Genomic DNA, 24,021 nt, shown 5'->3' on the forward strand with positions numbered 1-24,021 from the left:
GGTAAAACGGGACCCTATTACTAAGACTTCGCTGTCCGTCCGTCCGTCCGTCCATCTGTCACCAGGATGTATCTCACGAACCGTGATAGCTAGACAGTTGAAATTTTCACAGATGATGTATTTCTGTTGCCGCTATAACAACAAATACTAAAAACAGAAAAAATAAAGATTTAAATGTGGCTCCCATACAACAAACGTGACTTTTGACCAAAGTTAAGCAAAGTCGGGAGTGGTCAGTACTTGGATGGGTGACCGTTTTTTTTTTGCTTTTTTTCCGTTTTTTTTGCATTTTGGTACGGAACCCTTCGTGCGCGAGTCCGACTCGCACTTGCCCGGTTTTTTTTTAGTAAAACCTACTTTTTGCAAAGTGTTACTTGTCACTTTTTGACATCTATCAATAAGGATATTTAGACTACGTCCCATAGCAGCAGCATCACAATTAAAAAGGCCTTATACACTATGTAACAATAAAAACTTAATATTATCTCTGAAACTAGGCAAATTTCAAAAAGTTTATAAGACATTTTTGTCTCTAAATATGGAATACGCTGTTAAAATTATTCGGTTTCCTCATGTTACACCGTGTATGTACTTTCTATTTCTAATTTGCATGGTGTGTAAATAAGGCTAAATACGCTGCGTGCTTGAGTTGCTTTTGCCATCTTAATGCCATACGGCATACAACGATAGGTACATCTATTTTATTGGCGATAAATGTAAACTTGAGAAACGAGTCTTTTTGTATGTGCAAATGCCAACTCGTACTCGCTGTGTGATCTATTTTCACTATGAGATTATTTATATTTGATATGTATGGAGAGAGAACAGGTAGAAATGTATGTGTTGCAAGTTAAATTTGATCCACTTCCCGGTTTCCGATTGAGCTGAAATTTTGCATGCATGTATAAATCCGATGACAATGCAATATTATGGTACCATCGAGCTGATCTGATGATGGAGACAGGAGGTGGACATAGGAACTCTGTGATGAAACAACGCAACCTAATTGTGTTAGGGGTTTTTAGCATTCGCGGAGGGCCGTCAGGCCCGGAGCTTCATCCCGAATATCCAAGCGTGCCCCACCCCCAGTAATTTTGTGCGAGGCCGAAGGCCGAGCTGTGGGAATGACGAACAAAGCAAAATCCTATACAAAAACTGTGTTAAGCAAGCCCGAAGCGCGAGCTTCAGGCTGGGAGGCCAAAGGCCGACCCCGGCGGAGGGCCGAAGGCCCCGAGCCTCCACCCCGACTCCCAAAACGCGAGGCCGAAGGCCGAGCTGCGTGAATGCGGTGCTTCCAAGCGTTCTACCAAGTCAACTGTCTTGATAAGCGAAGCAAGACAAGCGCAACGACGGGCCGAAGGCCGTAGGCCCGACGTGAGCTTGTCAAGACACTTACTATTAGGTCGTGTTTAAGCTCCAACTTCCCGCTTCGCGGGAATCAAGTGCTCGCATGCGGATCTTTTCTTTCTAGCAAAAGTAAAACTTCATTTCTTTTTCCCTCTGGAAAACAAATTATTACACAAAAACAATAGCAACAACAACACATCAACATGAGCACCAACAACAATACAACAAACAACACGCGCACCGCGGGGCCCTCGGGTCCGGGCACAGGGCAAAATCTTGTTAGAACGTTATTACTGTAAAAAGTGAAGACGTATTTGTTAACTGTTGTAGGTAGGTATATCTGAATATCCTGAATTTAACTTCTTGAAAAGTTATGTTCGGATGGAAATTCCTTTTAACTGAAATCAAGATCAGCTGATGTAATCTGTCACTAATCTTTCGCGTCCTCGTTTGGACCTGCTGGACGCAGCGGCGCAAGCGCAATATGTATTACTCGTTGTTGTTCTGCATCTGCGAAGAAGTCGATCTCTTCTACGACCGACGTCTGATATGAGAAGAGAACTGACTTTAAAGTGTCAAAATTTGACGTTTATAGTGACAATCACACTCCGTCTCTATCATAAAGAAATTAACTAGACTTAGACTTCTCTATGGTCTGTACAAAGTCAGTGCAGATTTAGCTTGGTCCGACTCTATTATCAATTTATCACTATCAGTCGGATTTTGAGCACAAGAGACTTTATAAGTTAGAGAGCGGTCCGCTGGTCGTACACGATGACTGCATCAGCGTCGAAAAACTGGCTACGCGATTTACTCAGCGCAATAATGGCTGCGTGCTCGCTACGCATGCGGTTCTTGTACTTCTTGCTCAGGGACACCTGCAACACCACGATCTAGTTTTAAAGACGGCTTGTAACAGCCATAGTTGTTTGTGTGTAGGACGACTCAATTTCATTTATTCATGCTAAATAACATAAGTATACCTACAAAATATACACGTCATATTATTAAACCCGGGAGGGGCAGAAAACTTATTATGTAGAACTTATATATTAAATTATCCTAACACAATTATTACAATTATTTACTTTGTGGTATGTAGCGAAATAATGACAAGCATTGTCAAAAACCGGCCAAGTGCAAGTCAGACCCGTGTTCCAAGGGTTCAGTATATTACACAATTTTTAACAATGCATTTTCTTGATATTGTTATTGATTGTAATTTTTTGCATATTTTCTTAAATTACTTTTAAACTATTTATCTTAAAATTATAAATATATATATATATATATATATATATGTATATATATTGAGATTCTCAGAATAAGCTCTTTCATTTGATATTGGTTTATTACACGATATAGTTTGCAAAACTTCGTTTTTTAATTGTCTCATTTCTCTCCCAAAACTGCTCCCTAAGTTTAGAATTCATTTATTTAAGTACGTTACATGTTCGTCTTTGGGTCACAAACTTACATATGTGTACCAAATTTCCAGAGATGTGACTTAATTGAAATACTTGTATTTAAAATGCAAATACAAAATGCAAAATACCTATTTTGTATTTAAATACCTTTTGAAGAAAACTATTTTGTATTTTATTAGAAATAGTTTTTGGGACCTATTTTCTATTTTGAAAATGCAAAATACTTTATAGTAGGTAGGAGTTACAATCTCTTCTGATGTTACAATCCTGGCGACTCTCTCATTCTTTTAACATGGAACAACTGTTGAATCTGTTTACTAACGTCGCACATGACCACAAGCATAGCGAGTGGTTAAAAAAGTGGAATCTTGAGTGTTGCGAGGGTTTCAAGGCACGAGAGGAGAACAAACTTTTCTGCCCTGGTGAAACACAAACGAGACGTTTTCATCACACTAACGAGAGGCATTATACTAGCTGTAAAACATTACAAATTAATGCTTTAAAAGTTGGCCGTTAAAAACCATCATCCATACCTACATCCTACCGGTTAATTAATATGAGCAAACAACTAGAAATTTGGACTTTAGATAGAGGATTGGTTTCAAAGAACAAAGAGTCTTTTCAACTCGGAAATTTCGAGTAATACTTTTTAATTCAGACTAGGTATTCACAACTCAGAGTACCTTTTATCTCAAAGTATTTGTAAGTATTTTCAAAAAGTATTTTGAAAATACCTATTTCGTATCTTGTATTTTGCATTTGAAATAGTATTATCAAGGAAGTATTTGTATTTAGTATTTAAATACTTTTTATAAAGTATTTTTCACATCTCTGCAAATTTCAACTTAATTGGTTCAGTAGTTTCGGAGAAAATAGGCTGTGACAGACGGACAGCCAGACGCACGAGTGATCCTATAAGGGTTCCGTTTTTTTCCTTTTGAGGTACCTACGGAACCCTAAAAATTGTACCCCAAAACGTTTACACGGGGGCCATTCACGATTTGCGAAAGGAGCTGTTTAGTGGTAAAAAAAAGCAGCGCAGTATTTCTAAATCTGGTTGCGTCGATCCCTGATTTATAAAGTGGATAAACGTCACGACTCACGATTGCATATACCTTAGCGTAAAGCTGCTGCAGGTCGTCCTCGGTGGACAGGGGTCGCGGCTTGGGTCGCAGGAACGCCGGCAGCGAGCGCGTCTTGAGCGCGTCGATGCTAGTGCTCGTAGATAGTTCGTCTAGCACTGAAAACAGGGTAAGTAAGTAATGGGTACCTAGTTGTTGTAGAAAATATTGTCGACATAAGGTTCAGGATTCCAGCTTCAGATTTATCGAGTTAGGCTTTATTGCTCGTAAGAATGTTTGGCTAGAAACCTATGAATGTATGAATCAAAGGCGAATCACGGAATTCATAGAAAGTAGCGCCACTCACTGCCACTGGACGCGTACTGCGCCAGCTGGTCTCTGTCAGCGGGCGCGGCGTGCGAGCGCGGGTCGTGCGGCGGCGGCGGCCGGGCGGCGCGCGCGCGGCGCTCCGCGTCGCCCGCGTAGCTCGCGGGCCGCGAGTGCCGGGACACTTGCACCTGCACCGGCGACACGACATTCTATCGTCAATTAAGAAATCTGTCCACTGAAAAGTGAAAATGCTAATAACCTATTAATTTTTGAGGAGCATGAACACCAAAACGCGGCTGGCATTCTCAAAGAAGACATAAAAGTAGTCGACCCTGCGTAAGCCGGAGAGACTTTAACTAATTTATGTTCAAGATTTGAGAATTAATAAGACACCTGCTAAAAAGGCATGCGGTAAAGGGTTAAGTAGATAAGTTTAAGTTACATATAAATAAACTACCTAGTAAGTACTAGGTAAGATAGTTTATTTATATATAAACTTATTATAATAGGAGCCTCGTCTGCCAACAAACCGCTCTGTGGTTTGGCAGAAGAATGTATTGTATCTAGATGTAAGTAAGCTTGTGAATAAACGCTTTATTTTTTTTTATTTTTTTTTAATAGCTGGTTTGTTAGTGCACGACACCTTGCATTTTGTGACTATGCGCTGAAACTTGGCACACTTGATTCTTAGCTGGTCATGAACAGATACATACAGACCGGGAGCCGTCGAGAGCCACCTCTCACCTATTAGTTATTCTGTGCTCTCACTTAGTGGGGGGGAGGAGGGGAAATTCGACGCTGCGACGCTTCACTTGGAGCAACATTTCTCTAAACCTATTAGGGTATGTACCTAATATATCATTTTCGGATAAATTGAGGATGAAGAGTCTATTTTTAAGAACAAAAACAATGTACTTATAAACAAAAAAAAAAGAATAAAATAGAAAAGCCTAAAAACGTGTTTTGATTTTTCTATTATTACCAGTTTTTTTTAAGTGTAGCAGGAATCTGAAAACAAAAAATACAGTCGTAAAGCTACACTTTTCTTAATGTAATAAAACATTTTTTGCTATTGTAGGTCAGGAAATGAATGCTCAAAAAACGTTGTAGAGGGAATTGATAAAAACAGAATTTTTGACTCTTATTGCTTGGCCTATTGGCCATCGTTTACGAATTATTTACGAATGGCTTAAAAATAGGGGACCTTAGAATTTATTTTGTCCCATCAATATTTTTTTCAATTGATCCTAGATAAAAAAACTAGCTCTTATTTTATAAGAAATCTGAAACAAATTATTTACGTAAAATATTATTTTTTGCTGTGTGCCACCGTTTACGAGTTATTTTCTAAAAACTAAAAAAACTATTGTAGAACAAATAAAATTATAAGTAACTTTCCCACCTTAATATGAGATCAGAGATCACTCTGACCCACGCTTAATATAATTTTTTTAAGTCCCATTTATCAACAAATTTGTATACTCGTAATAAACTATATACTTACCTATATCTTTAAATGTAATTTGTGTAGCTTTACAACTATATTTTTTGATTTCAGATTCCTGCTACACTTTAAATAATATTGATAATTATAAAAAAATCAAAAATCCTTTTTTTAGTCTTTTCTGGACACTGCGGACATCGGATAATGGTAGCATGACGTAAAAGGAAACGGGGTCATTCGAAGCATGATTTTACGTTGATGGCGACTGGGTACCGGATATAAAAGCGTATTGGTATAACTAAGGACTCGATGACCCGACTGCATGTCGTCTGAAAGAAGAGAGGAATAACCATTACCACCACGACCCCGCTAGCACGCGCTCTTGTGTATTCCCCATATCCCATATTTCTGTATGGCGTAGAAACATGGACGATACGAGCCCGAGAAAGGCAAAGCTGGCAAAGGATCGATACATTCGAGATGTGGTGCTGGAGAAGTATGTTGAGAATACCTTGGACCGCCATGCACACCAAATGTATCGAACCTTTCACGGCCTTTTGTCCTACTTCGGCCACGTAATGAGAAGAGAAGACTTGAAAAGCTGCTCATTGTGGGAAACACGGAGAGCAAACGAGGCCGGGTACGGTCTCCAACTAGATGGAGCGATCAAGTAAAAGGGGCCCCATCCTCAACCAACATTTGATCGGTCATCAGAGACGCGATCGGTGCCTGTTCATCGATGAACAGGCACCGATGGAGGCAGATCACAGTAAATAACCAGGTGAGGTGTGAGCATCCACATCCATCAATGATCCTCAATCCTCAGTCATGAGGGAGCGACAGCAAAAGAGTCACAGGGAGACAGCACACGGCCACCATACTTTTGTGCATTATCTTGTGCTTTCAGAATAGACAATAAGCTTCTTCATACAGCTAATCAAATCACTATATAGGTATGTAAGTAATGCGCCCTGTAGCCCGGGCGTAAAAATACGGTTACGGTATCCCCTGCCTGTCGTTAAAGGCGACTAAAAGGGGTTCTCGGGGTCGGAGACGGTCGCAGGGGGCTGCGACTGAAAAGAGGGGATCCACACAAAGGACGAAGGGGCATATTATAGCGCTAGTACGGCACTGGCGCGTTCGTTAGGGATCCCAGGGCCGTCCGAAATGCGCCGAGGAGGACAACTGGGAGGTTATTAGACGGTGAAAGTCCGACATAACCTCCGCGCTGTCCCTGCGTTTCGGAGGTATCCATAACGGATTTTCCTCCCAATAAAACAAAACAACGGGTTGCACTCCGGGAGTGCCGGCAGAAGTGAAAACTCAATGACATTGTAACAGTTTATCGATCAGATCGCATGTCCGTCTTCTTCTTCAGTCGGTCCCTCAATACTGAGGATCGTGACATCATATCCTTCTGTTGAAGACCAGGTTCCTCAATAGGGTTCTATTCCCCGCCATGCGCATGGCCTCGTGCAGTTTTAATTGCATAGGTGCCGTAATTTGAGCACACCATCTAGCAGGAGGGCCCTGAGGTCTCGTGCCTTCAACTTTGCCCCGTCATTATTACTCTTTCCAGGCTATCCGGAGAGCGACGTGAGAGGTGTCCGAAGTATGAAAGCATTTGGTCCTGGCATATCGTTGACAACCGGCGTTTTATGCGTAGCTCCTTCAATATGGACTGATTGGTACGCATTGCCGTCCACGGAATTCGTAAAAGTCGGCGCCAACCCCACATCTCAAAAGCGTTTATACGCTTTATCATATTGGCTCGTATGGTCCATGTCTCCGAACCATACAGAAAGATTGGGAAAACCAGAGAGCGTACAAGTCTAACCTTTGTCTGTCTTAATATACTACGATCCTTCCAAATCTTATCGTGTCCGTCTTACGTCTTACGAATCTTACCTGTCACGAGTTTAAAATTTTTTCCCCATCACAAAAAGTGCACAGCGCCGCTAAAGAAGGGGTTCCGTCTATTTGGCATAACTTCCGTGACCCGAAACGCATCTGGCATAACCTATTTCGCAGAAATGTATTTCGACGAATGTTAAATTTGCAGAAAGATTCAGTTTGTATAATATGCAATAGGCCGAATGTTTGCAAGTCCGAATCTTAAATAGACTACTATTATTTTGGCCGACTTTTGATACGAATAATTTTATTTTGCGTTTGTTTAAATGTCCGAAATGTGATTTGCATAATCTGTTTAGCATAATAGGATTTAGGCGAATATTTACATCGCAGAAAACGTATTTCGATTCTTTCTATTTGGTATAACTTTTATGATCTAAAACGCATCTGTCATAAGCTACATTTAGCAGAATGGCACGTAGCATTAGCGCCTGCGCTTTGCTACGCAAGGGCGAAGGGGCTGATATTAGCTCAATAGTGGGACCGGATTTTTGCACTAAAAGTTTTGATAATTCTAAAGTTGAAAAAGTGATACTTATCTGATATGGGACATATTTTTAAGCATATTTGCAATATATGATGAAAAGTTAGAACGAGCGTTAGATATAAATTAGGTATTTATATATTTTTAGTAATGATTTTTTAATATTGAATTAAAGTGCAATGTTTAAGTTCCATTGTTTATAATATGTATGACGCTATATAATGTAAAATTATTAGAAATTTTTTTAACGTGCTTCTTTGTCAAACTACAATTAGCTTATTATTTTGTCGATATTGAATTAAAGTTTAATAAATCCACAACAACATATCTAAATTTTTAAGTTAATAGGCAAGCTAAAAAGCTAGAAGAATAAGATATATGCTTTAGAATTAATATGCGTTTTTTGTCCTATAAGATCTAATATTGAATTAGAGTCTGTAAAAATAAGTCTATTACTATAAAATAATATACGCAGCCATATTATGGAAAGTAAGAAATTTCTGTGTGTAGCTTGCATTGTAATAGTAAAATCTAGTTAAAAAGGCGCGAAATTCATACATACGCCGCGCTGGTCCGTCAGTCGCCGGCGCAGCGCTCGAGAGCCTATCATAGCCTACCTATACCTCGCCCCTCGCCCCACCTCCCGCTCAGTAACACTGTCTGTCTTTTCTTATCATTCATTTGTTTGTTTACCGTGCACATATACAAATTAGATGCGGACATTACGTGAAATTAAAATATCTTATTACGTAAAAATACCTACAGCTGGTCAATCAGATCTTGTCAGTAGAAAGAGGCGGCAAATTTGAAAAATGTATTCGCAAAGGGATATCGTCCCATAGAAAATTTGAATTTCGCGCCTTTTTTTAGTGACAAGATTTGCTTGACCAGCTATATTTCATTATCTTCACTAATATTGTAATAAAAATGTACAAGATATTCACAACTATTTTTTACTATACATAGTTTGTCAAAGGACTGTCTCATTTCAAACATAGACAGGGAGAATCATCATACTATCTTTGACTTACACTAGTACTAGCACCCAAAAGGATGAATATAGTTTTTTGTTTTTATTTACTGACAAATTGGTTTGACCAACTATACCTACTTCTGGTTCCTATTGTCATGTCCTGTCCTATTCAACGTCAATATCATAATATGTATATTATAAACCAACTGCTCAATATTACACGGTATACATCCTGAATATACAATAAGGTAAGTGGCCTCACTTACCTTATTGTATATTCCGTGTGGGCCGTATATGCCTATATACAGCCCACCTTAAATTAAAATGTTTTTTTTTTTAATGAACAGGATATGAAGTATGAAAAACTCACTCAAATAGGTTTCTCATTTATTTAAGTTTCTTCATTATACCAAAATAGTTATAAAAATATTACGATACTCTTGGAAAATAAACCTTTTATAAAAGTCCTATTATCGGCCTTATTGAACACTAGCAGTGTATTACTTAATCCCGCAAAAAATAATCATTTTGACAGTAGGTAATAACAGATTTTATTGTTTTTAACTTAAGAGTTATACATATACAAATAACAATATTTGATACTTCATATCAGGAGGATTTATTTATAATAAGTGAAAATAATTATTTTGGGCCTTAATAACTAAAGATTTAAAAATTGTCTAGTTTACGCGAAAATAGTAGGTAACTAAACATAAATCTTTATTAGTTACAGTATTATCATCTTTTAACATCTGGGGGCACGGAAGTGCCCCCGCCAAGACGAGCAAAGCGCACGGGCACTATCTACCTTTTCTCGAAGCGCTTTGTCGTTTTTTGGAACCCTCATAACTTGGGGTTGGATTATACCAGATAAACAAAGTTCTCGGACTTATTAAGCATATCAATTGCATAGCTCTTATACTTTAGATTTTATTCATATCTAAAAACTTTGATTTCGTCACTGACTCACTCACTTGATGATCATCAATACCGGGTACTTCCTGAAGTCCTCTAAGAAGCTGAAATTTGGTATGTAAGATAGTTTTAGTACACAAACAACAAATAAATTCAAAAACTTGAAATTTTTTATCCCTAAGGGGATGAAGAGGGGGTTTAATTTTATATGGGGAATCAATAATCGCTGAACCGATTTAGTTGAAATTTGGTATGTAGATAGGTATTGTTATGGGGAAGGATATAGAATAGATTTCAACCTCAAAGTTTACCCTTACGGGGTGAAGGCAGATTTCAACCCCAAAGTTTACCCTTACGGAGTGAAGGGTTTATATGGGGAATCAGTAAGAAGTACATTGTGTAACAGATGCCCCCAGATACTTATTTCAGGATTTTTAATAGTAAATCACCCCAACCCTTTAAATTAGGGGATGGAAGATTGTCATATGCAACTTACAAAAAGACGTGAAATCCCACCAAAAACATTTTGATGTAAAATGTTGCCCAAACGAAACCATAAGGCTCGCACTGTCAAAAAGTTATCAGATCTCTTGCCAAGCTTCTAACTCTACAAGCCCTCTAACTTTACTAGCTCTACACCAAAAGTATGTGGCTTGGCCGTTTCGTTTCTACAAGAACTATTGTATGTAAGTATAACACAAAAACCGCCCAAATGCGAGTCGGACTCCAAGGGGTCCAAGGGTTCCGTACATTACACAATTTTTAACAATATATTTTTTTTTAGAGAAAAGTGAGTAAAATGTCTTTAAAAAACCCGTAGGGATCGGAAAACTAGGTACTTAAGTCCGACTCGCGCTTGACTGCACATTTCTAATAGGTTTTCCTGTCATCTATAGGAAAAAAGCTAATATGTGTATTTTTTTCATAATTTTAGACCCAGTAGTTTCGGAGATAAGGGGGGGGGGATGGTCATTTTTTGTATTTTCTTAAATAACTTCTAAACTATTTATTTTAAAATTATGAAAAAATATATCTAAGATTCTCACAATGCGCCCCTTCATTTGATATATAACAAGATATAATTTTTTTTCTTCTATTTATCATTCATCTCAAAAGTGACCCCTTTATTTGAATTTCTGTTATTTACTTTACATGTATGTCCTTGGGTTATAGATTTACATGTGTATACCAAATTTCAACTTATTGGTGCAGTAGTTTCGGAGCAAATAGGCTGTGACAGACGGACAGCCAGACACACGAGTGATCCTATAAGGGTTCAGTATTTTTCCTTTTGAGGTACGGAACCCTAAAAATAATGAATTAGATAAATTTTTCACCTTATGCCCATGTGGCGGTAGCGAAACAGCCAAGCCACATATTTTGACTAAGGTGTAGAGTTAGTGAAGTTAGGGCTTGTAGAGTTTGAAGCTTGGCTCGACAAGACTGTGCCTCCAGTGTAAAAGGGTTAAACTCAAAAAATGAAATTTTTCAGTATGGCCGAAAAACGTTTCATACCGTGTTTTCTCTGCATTGTTTCTAAAAAAAATAGGTTTTTGTTTTTAGTTTAGATAGTTTAAGTCGTGAATTATAATTTGTCATTTAAATTAATCTGACTTATGTGAAAGTAACGGAAATATTGGCTTTCAAAAACAACTTAAATCCCTTTTCACAAAAATTATGAATGTGTGAAAAGGTTAAACTGCACTTTCTCTAGTGTTGCTAAAATCTTTTTGAACTTTTGTATTGTGTAAAGAAACCATTTTGGGAACTAAATATTGCATTTTTTGTAGATTGATGGTAAAAAAGACAAACCAAAAAGAATAATATCAATGTAATTAAAGAGTGACTTAATATATTTAATTACTCTGTTGAAATTGTTAATGGTTACTGAACCATTCACAATTTCAACAAAGTAATGTTGTACTATAGTAGTGTTGTACTGACAACAGGGCAGTTGTACTTGTTTGTCTTACTTTACTAACAAAGATGGGGCTTTGTTTTTTTTTTTATTGTTGCACAATTATTTTATAATCAGCCTTTTAGATGTCTTTACTTCTACAGGACTTTCTTTTTGTTATTTGACTTCCACCGTTTTGCACAACATTGACCAACTAAAAAAAATATATGGAAAGGAATCTAAGTGAACATTAACCATCATCATTAACTCAATTTAGCGAAACTAGATGGTGAAAAACGGTCAAAGTAAATTATTTATACCCCTTTACACATAATGACGTCTTAAAAAATGTTTGTGAATAATAAAAAAACTTAAGTTTTACCGTCATTCACGAACTAGACTCGGTAGTTGAGATAGATCTAAGTGAATTTTGATTTTTTTACACCTAATGTTTCTTGAAATGTATTTTATTCACTAAGATTAAACTTTACTTTAACCATCGTTCGTAACACGATTCTTAAGTTACAAATTTTTTAAACGAGATTATATAAAAATAAATCGTTTTGAACATAATGGTTGTGATTTTTGGAAAAGTTTAATCGCTTTGCACAATCGATATCTCAGCAATTAGAAGTCATAGGGCAGTGGGTGTCAGCACAAAAGATGTAGTTTCATGAAATAAACCTTTTACTGGCAAAATTTGTAATTTGGCCAAACTCAAGTTTAACCCTTTTACACTGGAGGCACAGATTAGAGATCTGACAACTTTTTGATAGTGCGAGTCTTATGGTTTCGTCTTGGCAACAATTTACATGAAAATGTGTTTGGTGGGATAATTTTTTACAGTATAAATATTTATTCGTAACAGTAAGTATTATCTTTTAACATAATTTTTACAGTACATCTGGTGCTACATTACGACACCGGTGCTATAATAAGCACATTAAAACACTCCCGTTGGCCGTGTTTTAAAATTCGTCACTCGTTGCAAAATATCTATTTTTCGCACTTCTATCGTAAATAACTACCTATGTATTAACAAAAAAAAGTCACTTGTAAATAGTACAAGGCAGTACCTTTAAAAAGTATAAGTGCCTCAATGTTATTAGACTTTTTGATTCTTTAAAACGTCTTTAGGTCAATAAAGCAAGTGAAACATTATTAGAGTTAGACCAAGAAAAGTCTGCAGCAATTTTGACAGCCCACGCAGTGCAAGTGTTATTTATAAGTCATAATTTCATAGAAGTTTCTTCAAATCGACCTTATTAATAAGAGATTAAAAATATTCAAAATTTACTTAAAATATTTTAATCTAATATTTCATCTCATACGTTCAATAAGGCCCGGGACTGGACCTTTTTACCTGCACTGACAGTGGGCCTTCTAAGCAACAAGTAGAAATTCAGAATAATTGGGAATAATAGGGAGCAACTGCTACTTTTGAATGCTGGGCCTTGTTACCCGCCGGGCCTCATATGCCTGCACCTCACCTACTTTATTTATTTGTTTTACAAGGGGAAAAGTTGTTTATTAACCGCTCGTGCATTTTTTTATTAAATAGGAGGCAAACGAGCAGGTGGATCACCTGGTGGTTAGAGATTACCGCCGGCCATGGACACCCGCAACACCAGAAGGGTTGCAAGCGCGTTGCCGACCTTTAAGATGGGGGTCTTTGAAGGTTTGAAGGTAAATACATTCACAAATTCAAACATTCTAAAATTGAACCACGAGCGTAGCGAGTGGTTCGTAAAGTTGAACCTTGAGGGTAGTGAAGGTTTCAAGGGACGAAGGTTAAATAAAATTTTCACCACATCAGCTCGTAAAGGCCCTCTTGATTGTTCGAAACGCATAAGAAAAGTGGCATTTAATTTGATGCAAATTTTGAGTTGTTTCCGTAGGTGAATAGGATCAGTTGGTTGGTAATATTGACGTTAAAATGATAAATATTGAATAATGTTAGTTTGAAATTGATTTTATAATAAAGTAAATATTATCGGAGATGATCGCTCTTAAAAAATATATGTCGCTAGTCATTATAACCATAAAGCGCCAAATTACGCAAAATTATATTGAAATGACACCTGTGTATTGAATTTGAAGAATATTTTAACAAGGGTAGTTATCTGTATGACAATGCACCTAAAATAATTTTCAAATGTATCTATTATTTCATTTATTTCTATACTTAACACGATAACGAATTCTACGTATACGAAACCGCGGGCAATCCCTAGTACATATAGAAATAAATAAGGGAAGGTAAGTTTCCATTAGTGTACTGTGTAAAATAACTATTTACCATTGATAATAATTTTATAAACGCTTTGCGTATTTTTAAGGGCACCGCGCTAACCGCTAGCCCGCGACCGTCGATCGCTGCCCCCTGCCACGGCGCACAGCGCGGCGCACAGCGCGGCGCACAGCGCGGCGCGCGAAAACGCCGTGCGTTTGAAATGTAACTTAATATAAGCTCGGAATGCATACTTACGTATCAGTATTTAGTGTCGCCGTGATTTTATATTTCTAATCTTTTGTGTGAGAAGTAAGATCTTTATTATGACCGTGTAATATTAACTCTACAAACTTTAATTCAATATTGGCTATACTGCTTAACCAGAAATCAATATCTAGACAAGCACATTGTCTACATTTCTAACTTTTTACATGTATACTAAGTTGATAGATAATATCGTAATTTTGCAATATCAGCTACTCTAATTCTGTATTTGCATAATAATTCGTGTTTTTACGTTCACCAGAAAGCAGCTGTTCCAGATTTCTAAAAACCGAATATTGTGAATAAATTAAAGTGTTATTGAATATGTTAAAGTTTTTTGTAACTTTAATTTTATATTTACATAGTTATTTAGCAAAAATTGAAATATTTAAATATGGCCGAACGCTCCACCTAAAATTTTCTAACTTTTTACATGAATGTTATTTAACATGCTTACAATAACATATCAAAAAAGAAAAAACTTTAATGTTATCAAAACCCATTTTTGTTCCACCGCTGGTCTATATGCCCGTAGCGCCGGAGCAGATGCGGAGCCCAACAAAAAAACTGTTGCTAGAAAAGTGGGTTGGGTTAGGTTAGAACTGCGACCCCACGGAAACAATCTATTGCCAGAAAAGTGGGTTAGGTTAAGTTAGATCTGCGACCCCACGAAAACAAACTGTTGCCAGAAAAGTGGGTTAGGTTAGGTTAGAACTGCAACCCCACGAAAACAAACTGTTGCCAGAAAAGTGGGTTAGGTTAGGTTAGAACTGCGACCCCACAAAAACAAACTGTTGCCAGAAAAGTGGGTTAGGTTAGGTTAGAACTGCGACCCCACGAAAACCAACTGCTGCCAGAAAAGTGGGTTAGGTTAGAACTGCGACCCCACGAAAACCAACTGTTGCCAGAAAAGTGGGTTAGGTTAGGTTAGAACTGCGATCCCACGAAAACAAACTGTTGCCAGAAAAGTGGGTTAGGTTAGGTTAGAACTGCGACCCCACGAAAACAAACTGTTGCTAGAAAAGTGGGTTAGGTTAGGTTAGAACTGCGACCCCACGAAAATAAACTGTTGCCAAAAAAGTGGGTTAGGTTAGGTTAGAACTGCGACCCCACGAAAACAAACTGTTGCCAGAAAAGTGGGTTAGGCTAGGTTAGAACTGCGACCCCCAAGAAAACGAACTGTTGCCAGAAAAGTGGGTTAGGTTAAGTTAGAACTGCGACCCCATGAAAACAAACTGTTGTTATTCGGCGAAATGAAATTATGAGAAATAATAGTTGCGAGTTGCGAAACATTCGGCGAATTAATTTCAGCCAAAAAATATTGGGCCTACAACATATATGATTCTCGCAAGTATGCAAAACATTTCTATGCCATAAGATTTTATGCTTGTAGTACATTATGCTTAATGGCGAATTATGCTAAAATAAATTATTACAAATAAAATTATGCGAAATGAAACAGATTCCAGGTCTCGATTCGGACATTAAAATTATGCCAAAAGACACTTCGATCAATAAAAATTATGCGTAGAGCACGTATGCGCAACAATCCAGTACCAAGTGAGTTTATGCTAACAGTATATTATGCCTAAAGTTATTATGCACAATAGAATTATTACAAAAAAAATTATGCCAAAGATAGGGGAACTCCGGCGCGAACACGAGGTTTTCTGTGACTTTTAACGTAATTTATAGACCGCCGAAATGAAGGTGTTGTTATACGAGTTTCCAGTTTATTATTTGTCATTCCAGGGTCAAAACCTTTATTTGACTGGGTAACTAAGGAATCGCCAGTACGACGCTCAGATCGGCACTTTTGCACTTTAGCTCATGTATCTCCGAAACTAATGCAGATCCCATTCTCAAACTTTCCATGTATTTTTGATGGACTATAAGTAGCTCTACTATTATCAGTTGGCAGAGTATTTTTCACTTACTTTCAGTGAATAAACGTGCCGTGAGTCACGTTTTACGTTTCTTTACGGTCTTATGTACCTAACTTCACTCCACTCCAAACAATCCTGTCCCTTTCTAAGTATACTAAAAAACAGAGCAAGAGTTATCGGAGTTTTATACAGCGCCTCTAGGATTCACCTAAAGAACTAAATAACAAAATTGACACATTTTCTCACGTCTACGTAATTTACTATCTATGCATCTCGCTCTCGCATATTAGTGCAAGTGAGATGCACAGAAAGTAATGTTACATATACTGATGGTAGCCGTGAATATGGAGGGTAGAGGTAAGGAGAATCCTTTATGACTTTATGAGAAAACTCCTTTATGGGAGAATATTTGCAAAAACTGGGCACGCTGTCAGCTATTATATTTTTTCTAAATCTCTCCAGAGTAGCGAAAAAAAGAAAACCCATAAACCTAGTTTTTCATTGTATCAATACCGTACTAAAAATCATGGGGAATGGAAGATACTCGTATTTACAAGTGGAAAAACGTTTTCTCTTTTTGTATGGACGATTACGTAGTATACTTCCCTCTTAAGGTTTTTGACGGACACTTTTTCATTATTAATTACATGGAGATTGTATTCCTTACCTCTACCATCCACTAAGAGCATTTAGAAGGGAGATGTCATCGCTGTCATTTTCTTTACAAAACAGTCTGCCGATTTTTGCGGGGGAGGGGACGTCAAATGTATTGCTATTTCTACATGATTTGTACGTAACGTACAAATAGTCATGTCAGTCCATACAAAAGTTTGCACAATTGTGCAAGTTTTTCGGCAGAAGGGTAAGTAATAATGTCAGGAAAAAAATAAAGAGTATACCTACGAGACTACTACGACTATGATATTTGATTTATTCGGTTGTCAATATAAAACAAATGTAGGTGTTCTTTCTTCTCGTATGAGACGCCATTACTATGTAGTCTTGCTTGAGATTAATAAACATTACCAATATGGTGTTAAAACAAGCTTTTCTTTCCTGCTTGGAACCCTAATCCTAAATCCTAAGAGTAAGCACTCAATGGCCACTCCAGTTATTAAATGCTCTAAGACCAGTTTTATCACTTTGTTACTGACTCAACCTTCATTCTACAATTTTTTAAAGATTTGACGTTGCCATAGTTACGAAAATAATAAACACATCAATGTTAGTAAACAATGTATAAATTAAAATATAATTGTATTCAAGACAAAAATTGCAAAATATGATAATTACGTAAACATCATTAATAATCGAGTTGAGTGTTAAAAAATAGGAAGCAAAGTATACGGCGCGATTATACAGGCTACTTTTGGCTACATATTTATTACCTATGATGAAAATAATACACACATGAGAAGAAATCTTAAAATATTAAAATAGGTATGTATTATAATGGTCCGCTTCAGTCCGCATCATGACAGCGGCCGTCTCCTACTGCTAAGTAACATTATCTAATAGAGTGTCCGGAAAGAGAAAAGTCGTGAAATTTAGGGGAGCCCATACATTATACCTACGACTCTTCTCTTTCCGCACAGACCCTACGTATGACCTTAATAGCGATTTTAATTTTATAGTACCTATATGATCTCGAGTATATTTCAGTGCCAAGCGCCCCATTTCCAATACAAAATGAACCCACGCAGCGGGTTTTTGGCAATAAATGTGTTTAAATCTTATTTAAATTTTCAGATTCAGAACCACCAGGAAAAGTTTTTGAAGAAAGTTTTATATTTCCTGTTACCAAGTTGACATGAAAAACGATTACCTAGGTACCAAACACAATAATTTGAACAACGGAAAATAAAATAATACTTAGTAAAGAAAAATAAATAAACCCACAGAACATTTGTATGTTTTATTTTATTTAAGATAATAATGCTTAATAAAATACGTAGCAATTCTTGTGTAAATATTATAATAGGTCTTGCGGTATGTCTTATTCTTACTATGTGTTATGTGCACCCAGCAACAAAAACAGCAACATGTCTATGTACCGCTCCTTGTATTGAGCCTTAATTCTTAATACATATGTAACTTCTACATGCATACATGATGCAATCCGGGTTTTCATGGAAATGTTGTTTTCAATCAGCTTCTTGCCTAAAACCAAAAACTGCTCGTAAGCAATGTGATTTTCGCAAATGTAGCAGTAGAAATAGGAAAATATGATGTCAAGTATAACTCATTACCTTTGTACTAAATCAGCCTTTTATCGAACTATTAATTGATTTATCCCTTAAAGTTTTGCTTGAAGTTCACATACTGTTATAAATTTATACATATTACGTTGAAAATTGCATTGATATTCGTGAAAAATCTGCGTATTTGTTCTGTTTACAAGTTGACAGAAATGTCACGTTGGAAACGCACGTATTTTTCCATAACATCTGTCACGTTTACTCGCGTAAAGTATTTACGCAGAATAATTCTGGCTCAGTTTTCATTATATAATTAGAAAGAGAGCGTTTTAGGTGTGAAGTTAGGCAAGTATGGAAAACTCGCGTAAAAACGTTTGTAACTCATGGTACAAATTGAAATTTTTAGTTCTTTGCGTGACCGGTAGAGGCACTGTACAATTACTCCTAGTACAGTCATTATATCCAAAAAACCGACCCTACCCGTGAATAATTAGTTCTTGGATTTTTTTTTCGTAGGTCCCTCGGGGGGGTCACTGGGAGTGTAAATTCAAAAAGTAGGCTGAATCAGGCTCCTGCGTATATTCGAAAAATGGTTTTTTTTCAAAAAAACGGTTTTTCTTCAATAACTCGGCCATTTTTGATTTTACAGTAAAACCGTAAGGACAAAAATTGTAGGAAATTTGATTCTCTACAAGTTAGTCCAGTCATTATATCCAAAAAACCGATCCTTCCCGTGAATAATCAGTTCTTGGATTTTTTTTCGTACGTCCCTCGGGGGAATCACTGGGAGTGTAAATTCAAAAAGTAGACTGAATCAGGGTCCTGAGTATATTCTAAAAACGGTTTTTCTTAAATAACTCGGTCATTTTTGATTTTACAGTAAAACCGTGAGGACAAAAATTTTAGAAAATTTGATTCTCTACAAGTTTGGTCCTTACAAATTTTCTTCTAGGATCGATAGTTTGGAAATAAAATTTGAAAAAAGCGACAAATTCAAAATATTTTCAACATCTCGTTTATTTTCAACTTTACGACATAAATGAAGAGGACTAAACTTGTAGAGAATCAAATTCTGAACAATTTTGGTTTCCGCCTTTTTTCCCCCAAAATCGATATTTTAGAAATTAAACCTGAAAAACGCGACAAATTCAAAATATTATCATTATCTCCTATGTTCCACGCTTTACGGCATTAATTAAGGGAAACAAACTTGTAGAGAATCAAATTTTCTAAAATTTTTGTCCTCACGGTTTTACTGTAAAATCAAAAATGACCGAGTTATTCAAGAAAAACCGTTATCAAATATACACAGGACCCTGATTCAGTCTACTTTTTGAATTTACACTCTCAGTGATTCCCCCGAGGGACGTACGAAAAAAAATTCCAAGAACTGATTATTCACGGGAAGGATCGGTTTTTTTGATATAATGACTGGACTAACTTGTAGAGAATCAAATTTCCTACAATTTTTGTCCTTACGGTTTTACTGTAAAATCAAAAATGGCCGAGTTATTGAAGAAAAACCGTTTTTTTGGAAAAAAAACCATTTTTCGAATATACGCAGGAGCCTGATTCAGCCTACTTTTTGAATTTACACTTCCAGTGACCCCCCCGAGGGACCTACGAAAAAAAAATCCAAGAACTAATTATTCACGGGTCAAAATCTATAATGACTGTACTATCCATACATTTTCCTTGACTTTCTCACTGTCTTCACTTCTCACTGTCATTCACGGAACTCATAGTAGAGCTAAAGCTACATTTCAAGGTAAAAATAAAATTTTTGAAAAATACCGAACTTTATAATTATAAATTCGACTTGAAATTTTCTTTTCCGGTTTTTTGTATGAAAAAAATAAAAAAAATCAAAATTGTTTTAACTACAAGAAAAAGCAACTAAAATTGTATACAAACCAATATTAAACTTATTTTTCAGTTTATTGAATAATAGCTGCATCAGCTTTTGTAAAATGCTCTCCTCAAATTTCGTCCATTTTTTAAATGCTTCCAAACCGGTAACGGTGCCAAATAAAAAAAAATAAAAAAATGCGTATTTTTAGAATATCGAGTAGTATAATTATTCCAAATTTCAGCAAATTCTATGACCAGACACTTTTTTCGCTGCCCGCTTGGCGTGAAATGCCCCTAGTGTCATCTATAAAAAAAACCGGCCAAGTGCCGGACTCACGCTTGACTGCACATTTCTAATAGGTTTTCCTGTCATCTATAGGTAAAGAACTATTTTGAGTATTTTTTTCAAAATTTTAGACCCAAAACTATCTAAGTTTTCATAGATAAAGGGGGGAATGGTAATTTTTTGGCTATTTTCTTCTACTTCGAACCTATATATAATTACGTTCGCGATAGCGTTTATGTCAATGCCAAACTGATGGTAGCCGTACAGAAAGGTTTTTTTTTTATTAAGTGATTATTTCTGTAATTGAGAAACTATGTCACTGTTTCTAATTGGATGACTCTGGACTATTTGAAATTCATTGTAAAATGGGATTGGATTTTACAGAATCTGTTCCAAATCTCGCACTTGGAAAAAAGTCTTTACTTTTTTTGAAGTGAAAACTTCTTTAGCGACGCTGTGCACTTTTTGTGATGGGGAAAAAATGTTAAACTCGTAACAGGTGTTACGTGACCGTAAGACGTAAGACGGACACGTGACCTGATCGAAAAATTGTTACAATGAGTTTTCTTTATTGATTTAAATGCCATCTAGTGAGTTTCCCTCTAACTGGTACTAATATAACTTGAGTACTAACAGTGATGTGCTTAGGGGTTTCAAGTAATGCGACGAAATAACGCTAGATGGCGTTAACCTCAATTATACATAGTGCCATGGAAAGAAGTATCCTGAAATTGAGAAGAATAGACAAAACACGAAATGCAGACATACGCAACAAAACAAAAATCAAAGATGCACTAGAAGACGCCATGACACCGAAATGGAAGTGGGCAGGCCACATAGCAAGATACCAGGATAACAGATGGACATTGCAAACAACGAAGTGGCTTGGCCCCACAGGAAAAAGACGACATGGACGAAAAAGCTTGTCTGCAGAATCAATGACAGCTCTGACTGTATTAAATTACAAGAGGACATACATCGAGTGGTTAAATGGAGTAAAACGTACAAGCTACATTTCAACGCGGCAAAGTGCGCCATACTCTCATTCACCAGATCTCGGAATCCTATTTGCTACCAATATGTGTTAGAAGAGACACCGATGCAGCGTGTGGAAGAAGTGAAGGACTTAGGGGTGCTGCTGAAGTCCGACCTCACCTTTCGAGACCATATTGTTTCAGTATGTAAAAGGGCTTTCCGAAATCTGGGGTTTGTGATGAGACAGGCTCATGCGTTTACTAACATCAATGCGATACGTGTATTGTACGAGGCAATTGTCAGGAGCCATCTAGAGGGTAATGCGGCCATCTGGAGTCCACACGAGTCGAAATATCGGCTAATGTTGGAAAGAACTCAAAATAAATTTATTACGTTTATATATTTAAAATTATACGGAGTATATACCCTTTTTATACATTAATGTATCCTACATTGTTCGTGTTAGGAATGGTAGGATACAATAAACTTGAAGTTAGAAGGGAACTGGGGCTAGCTTCATATATATTTAAGTTGGTACGAGGGAAGTTGTGCAATCCTGGAGTCCTGGTAGAGGTGCGTTTGAACGTACCAGACCGGTACGTGTGGCGGCGGCGGCGGCCGAGCCTGCTGGCCGAGCCGCGTGCTCGAACGCAACTCCTTCGCCAGGCCCCCTTTACGCGCGCAATTCGGACCCTTAATCGAGTAGCGATCGAGTTAGATTTGTTTTTTTGTTCTTTGAACGAATTCACAAAGGCCACGTTATATGTATTGTGTTACTGTAATTTGTAATAATGTACCTATGTTGTTTAGTTTCTTTTGTGTTAAAATTCCATACTGTCGAATTAGGATAGCCTGTAAAGATGGTTGTGTGTATGTTAAATAAAAAATAAAAAAGGCAAGATGGGTCGACGATGTTGTAAAAACAGCTGGTAAAAACTGGATGACCACAGCCCAAGACAGACAAACATGGAACAAGATGGAGGAGGCTTTCTACCCTATAGGGGCCATACAATAATTTGATACACATACTATACACATAAATATTTCAAATATGTAACTGTATGGATAAATAAAGCTATAACGCTACGTCTTACGTAGGCGAACAACGCGCGAACGCGGCGCGGCGCGGCGCGGCGAAATCAATCCTTTGATGCCCATAGAAGTGTCCTACGTAAGCGATCTCGTTGCGAACGCGGTGCGGCGCGATTTGCACGCGAATGTCAGGCGGCGCGGCACGGCGGCGGCCGCTTTCGCCGCGCCGCGCCGCGCCGCGTTCGCGCGTTGTTCGCCTACGTAAGACGTAGCGTAATAATACATAGTGCTGCAGACATTCATTGAGTTTTCACTTCTGCTGGCACTCCCGGAGTGCAAACCCATTGTTTTTTTTAACATAAATTATTTGTGTATCTTTCACGGGATAATGATGAATTGATGACTCGGACTTTTGGGAGGCGTGCGCAGAGCCCAAGCCGACACGTAGATGCCCTTTTGACACTTATGAAATGTGGGTTACACTGAGCGGATGCTGTCCTTGCCCGTGTCATAGAACGCGCGCAGAGGCAACACCCGCCAGGGGTGGATTATTGAGAGTTCATGGAATCTACAATGAAAGTGATGGAGTAAATTGTGAGCTATGGAGTATTAAACATAAATAACTAATACTTTTTTAAATAATTATATTTTACAATTTTGATTGAATTTTGGAGTGACACCCACAATTTCCGCCCCGGGTGCCACCCATGCTAGCTATGCCACTGTATGTAAGTAAGTAATGTTTAATACTACTACTTATATCTACGCCACCAATTATTAGCATTAAGGTATTATACTTTATTTAAATTAATGTGTACCGGTTCCCGGACATTGATAAAACTTACCTCGGCATTCTTCACCCTCGTATAGCCGTCCTGACTGGAGTAAGCGGCATGGCTGTCTTTGATGTTGCACTTTTCTTTCAGATACTGCTCATCTGCGAGTCAATAAATAAATTAATTAATAAATGGCTGAAAACCCGTTGAAATAACTAAAGACAAGTTCTTTAAGCTCTTACCAAAAGATTTCTGGTGACGCGGCATGAGGCGGCAGTAGCAAACTATAACTAACAAAATTACAACGCCACAAATTCCTCCGATAAGCCAAGATAACCAAACAATTATAACACGGCCCTGCAACAATTCAAAATCCATTTAAGTTAACAACAATAACCCACGCAACATGCAAATAGTATCGATTAAACATCCTTTACCCGGAGCATACCTGCAGAAACATTTCACTATTCAACAAAAAAGTAAATAACGCTCGTCTTTGATCCCTCTACATATTGAATGCCTAACATCTTAAGTATCTCAATGGTATTAAAATACTACTTAAAATCTTAAAAATTATTTAAAAATCTATCTTAAAATAATAGAAATGAAAGTTCACTGTCCTGGCATTTTTGACTTATTCGAAACATGCGCGCTGGCGTTTCCTACTTTACGTTCGGAAACAGTTATTTTGTACCTATGCAAAAAAAATCGAGGTACTGTTTACAATA

At 37.3% G+C, this 24,021-nt stretch overlaps 1 protein-coding gene and 1 long non-coding RNA gene across 3 annotated transcripts in view; both read right to left on the reverse strand.

Annotated features, from left to right (window-relative positions):
- The window catches only part of LOC134664074 (uncharacterized), a 98,939-nt gene that overhangs the window by 32,874 nt on the left and 42,044 nt on the right, over positions 1–24,021 (reverse strand). The window lies entirely within an intron of this gene.
- Positions 1,257–23,921, reverse strand: LOC134664069 (uncharacterized). 2 transcript variants are annotated; one of them, XM_063520658.1, is made up of 6 exons: positions 23,742–23,921; positions 23,536–23,650; positions 23,363–23,454; positions 4,203–4,374; positions 3,890–4,014; positions 1,257–2,225 (listed from the first exon to the last, which is right to left on the reverse strand). In XM_063520658.1, exons 1-6 carry the CDS (start codon positions 23,751–23,753, stop codon positions 2,094–2,096), a joined length of 648 nt encoding a protein of 215 aa, XP_063376728.1. In that variant the 5' UTR covers positions 23,754–23,921; the 3' UTR covers positions 1,257–2,093. The 2 variants fall into 2 exon arrangements, with proteins under 2 accessions (XP_063376728.1, XP_063376729.1); XM_063520659.1 differs by having other exon boundaries at positions 1,259–2,225; positions 4,203–4,353.

Source organism: Cydia fagiglandana, chromosome 4 (genome assembly GCF_963556715.1).
Source record: "Cydia fagiglandana chromosome 4, ilCydFagi1.1, whole genome shotgun sequence".
Lineage (NCBI taxonomy): Eukaryota > Metazoa > Arthropoda > Insecta > Lepidoptera > Tortricidae > Cydia > Cydia fagiglandana.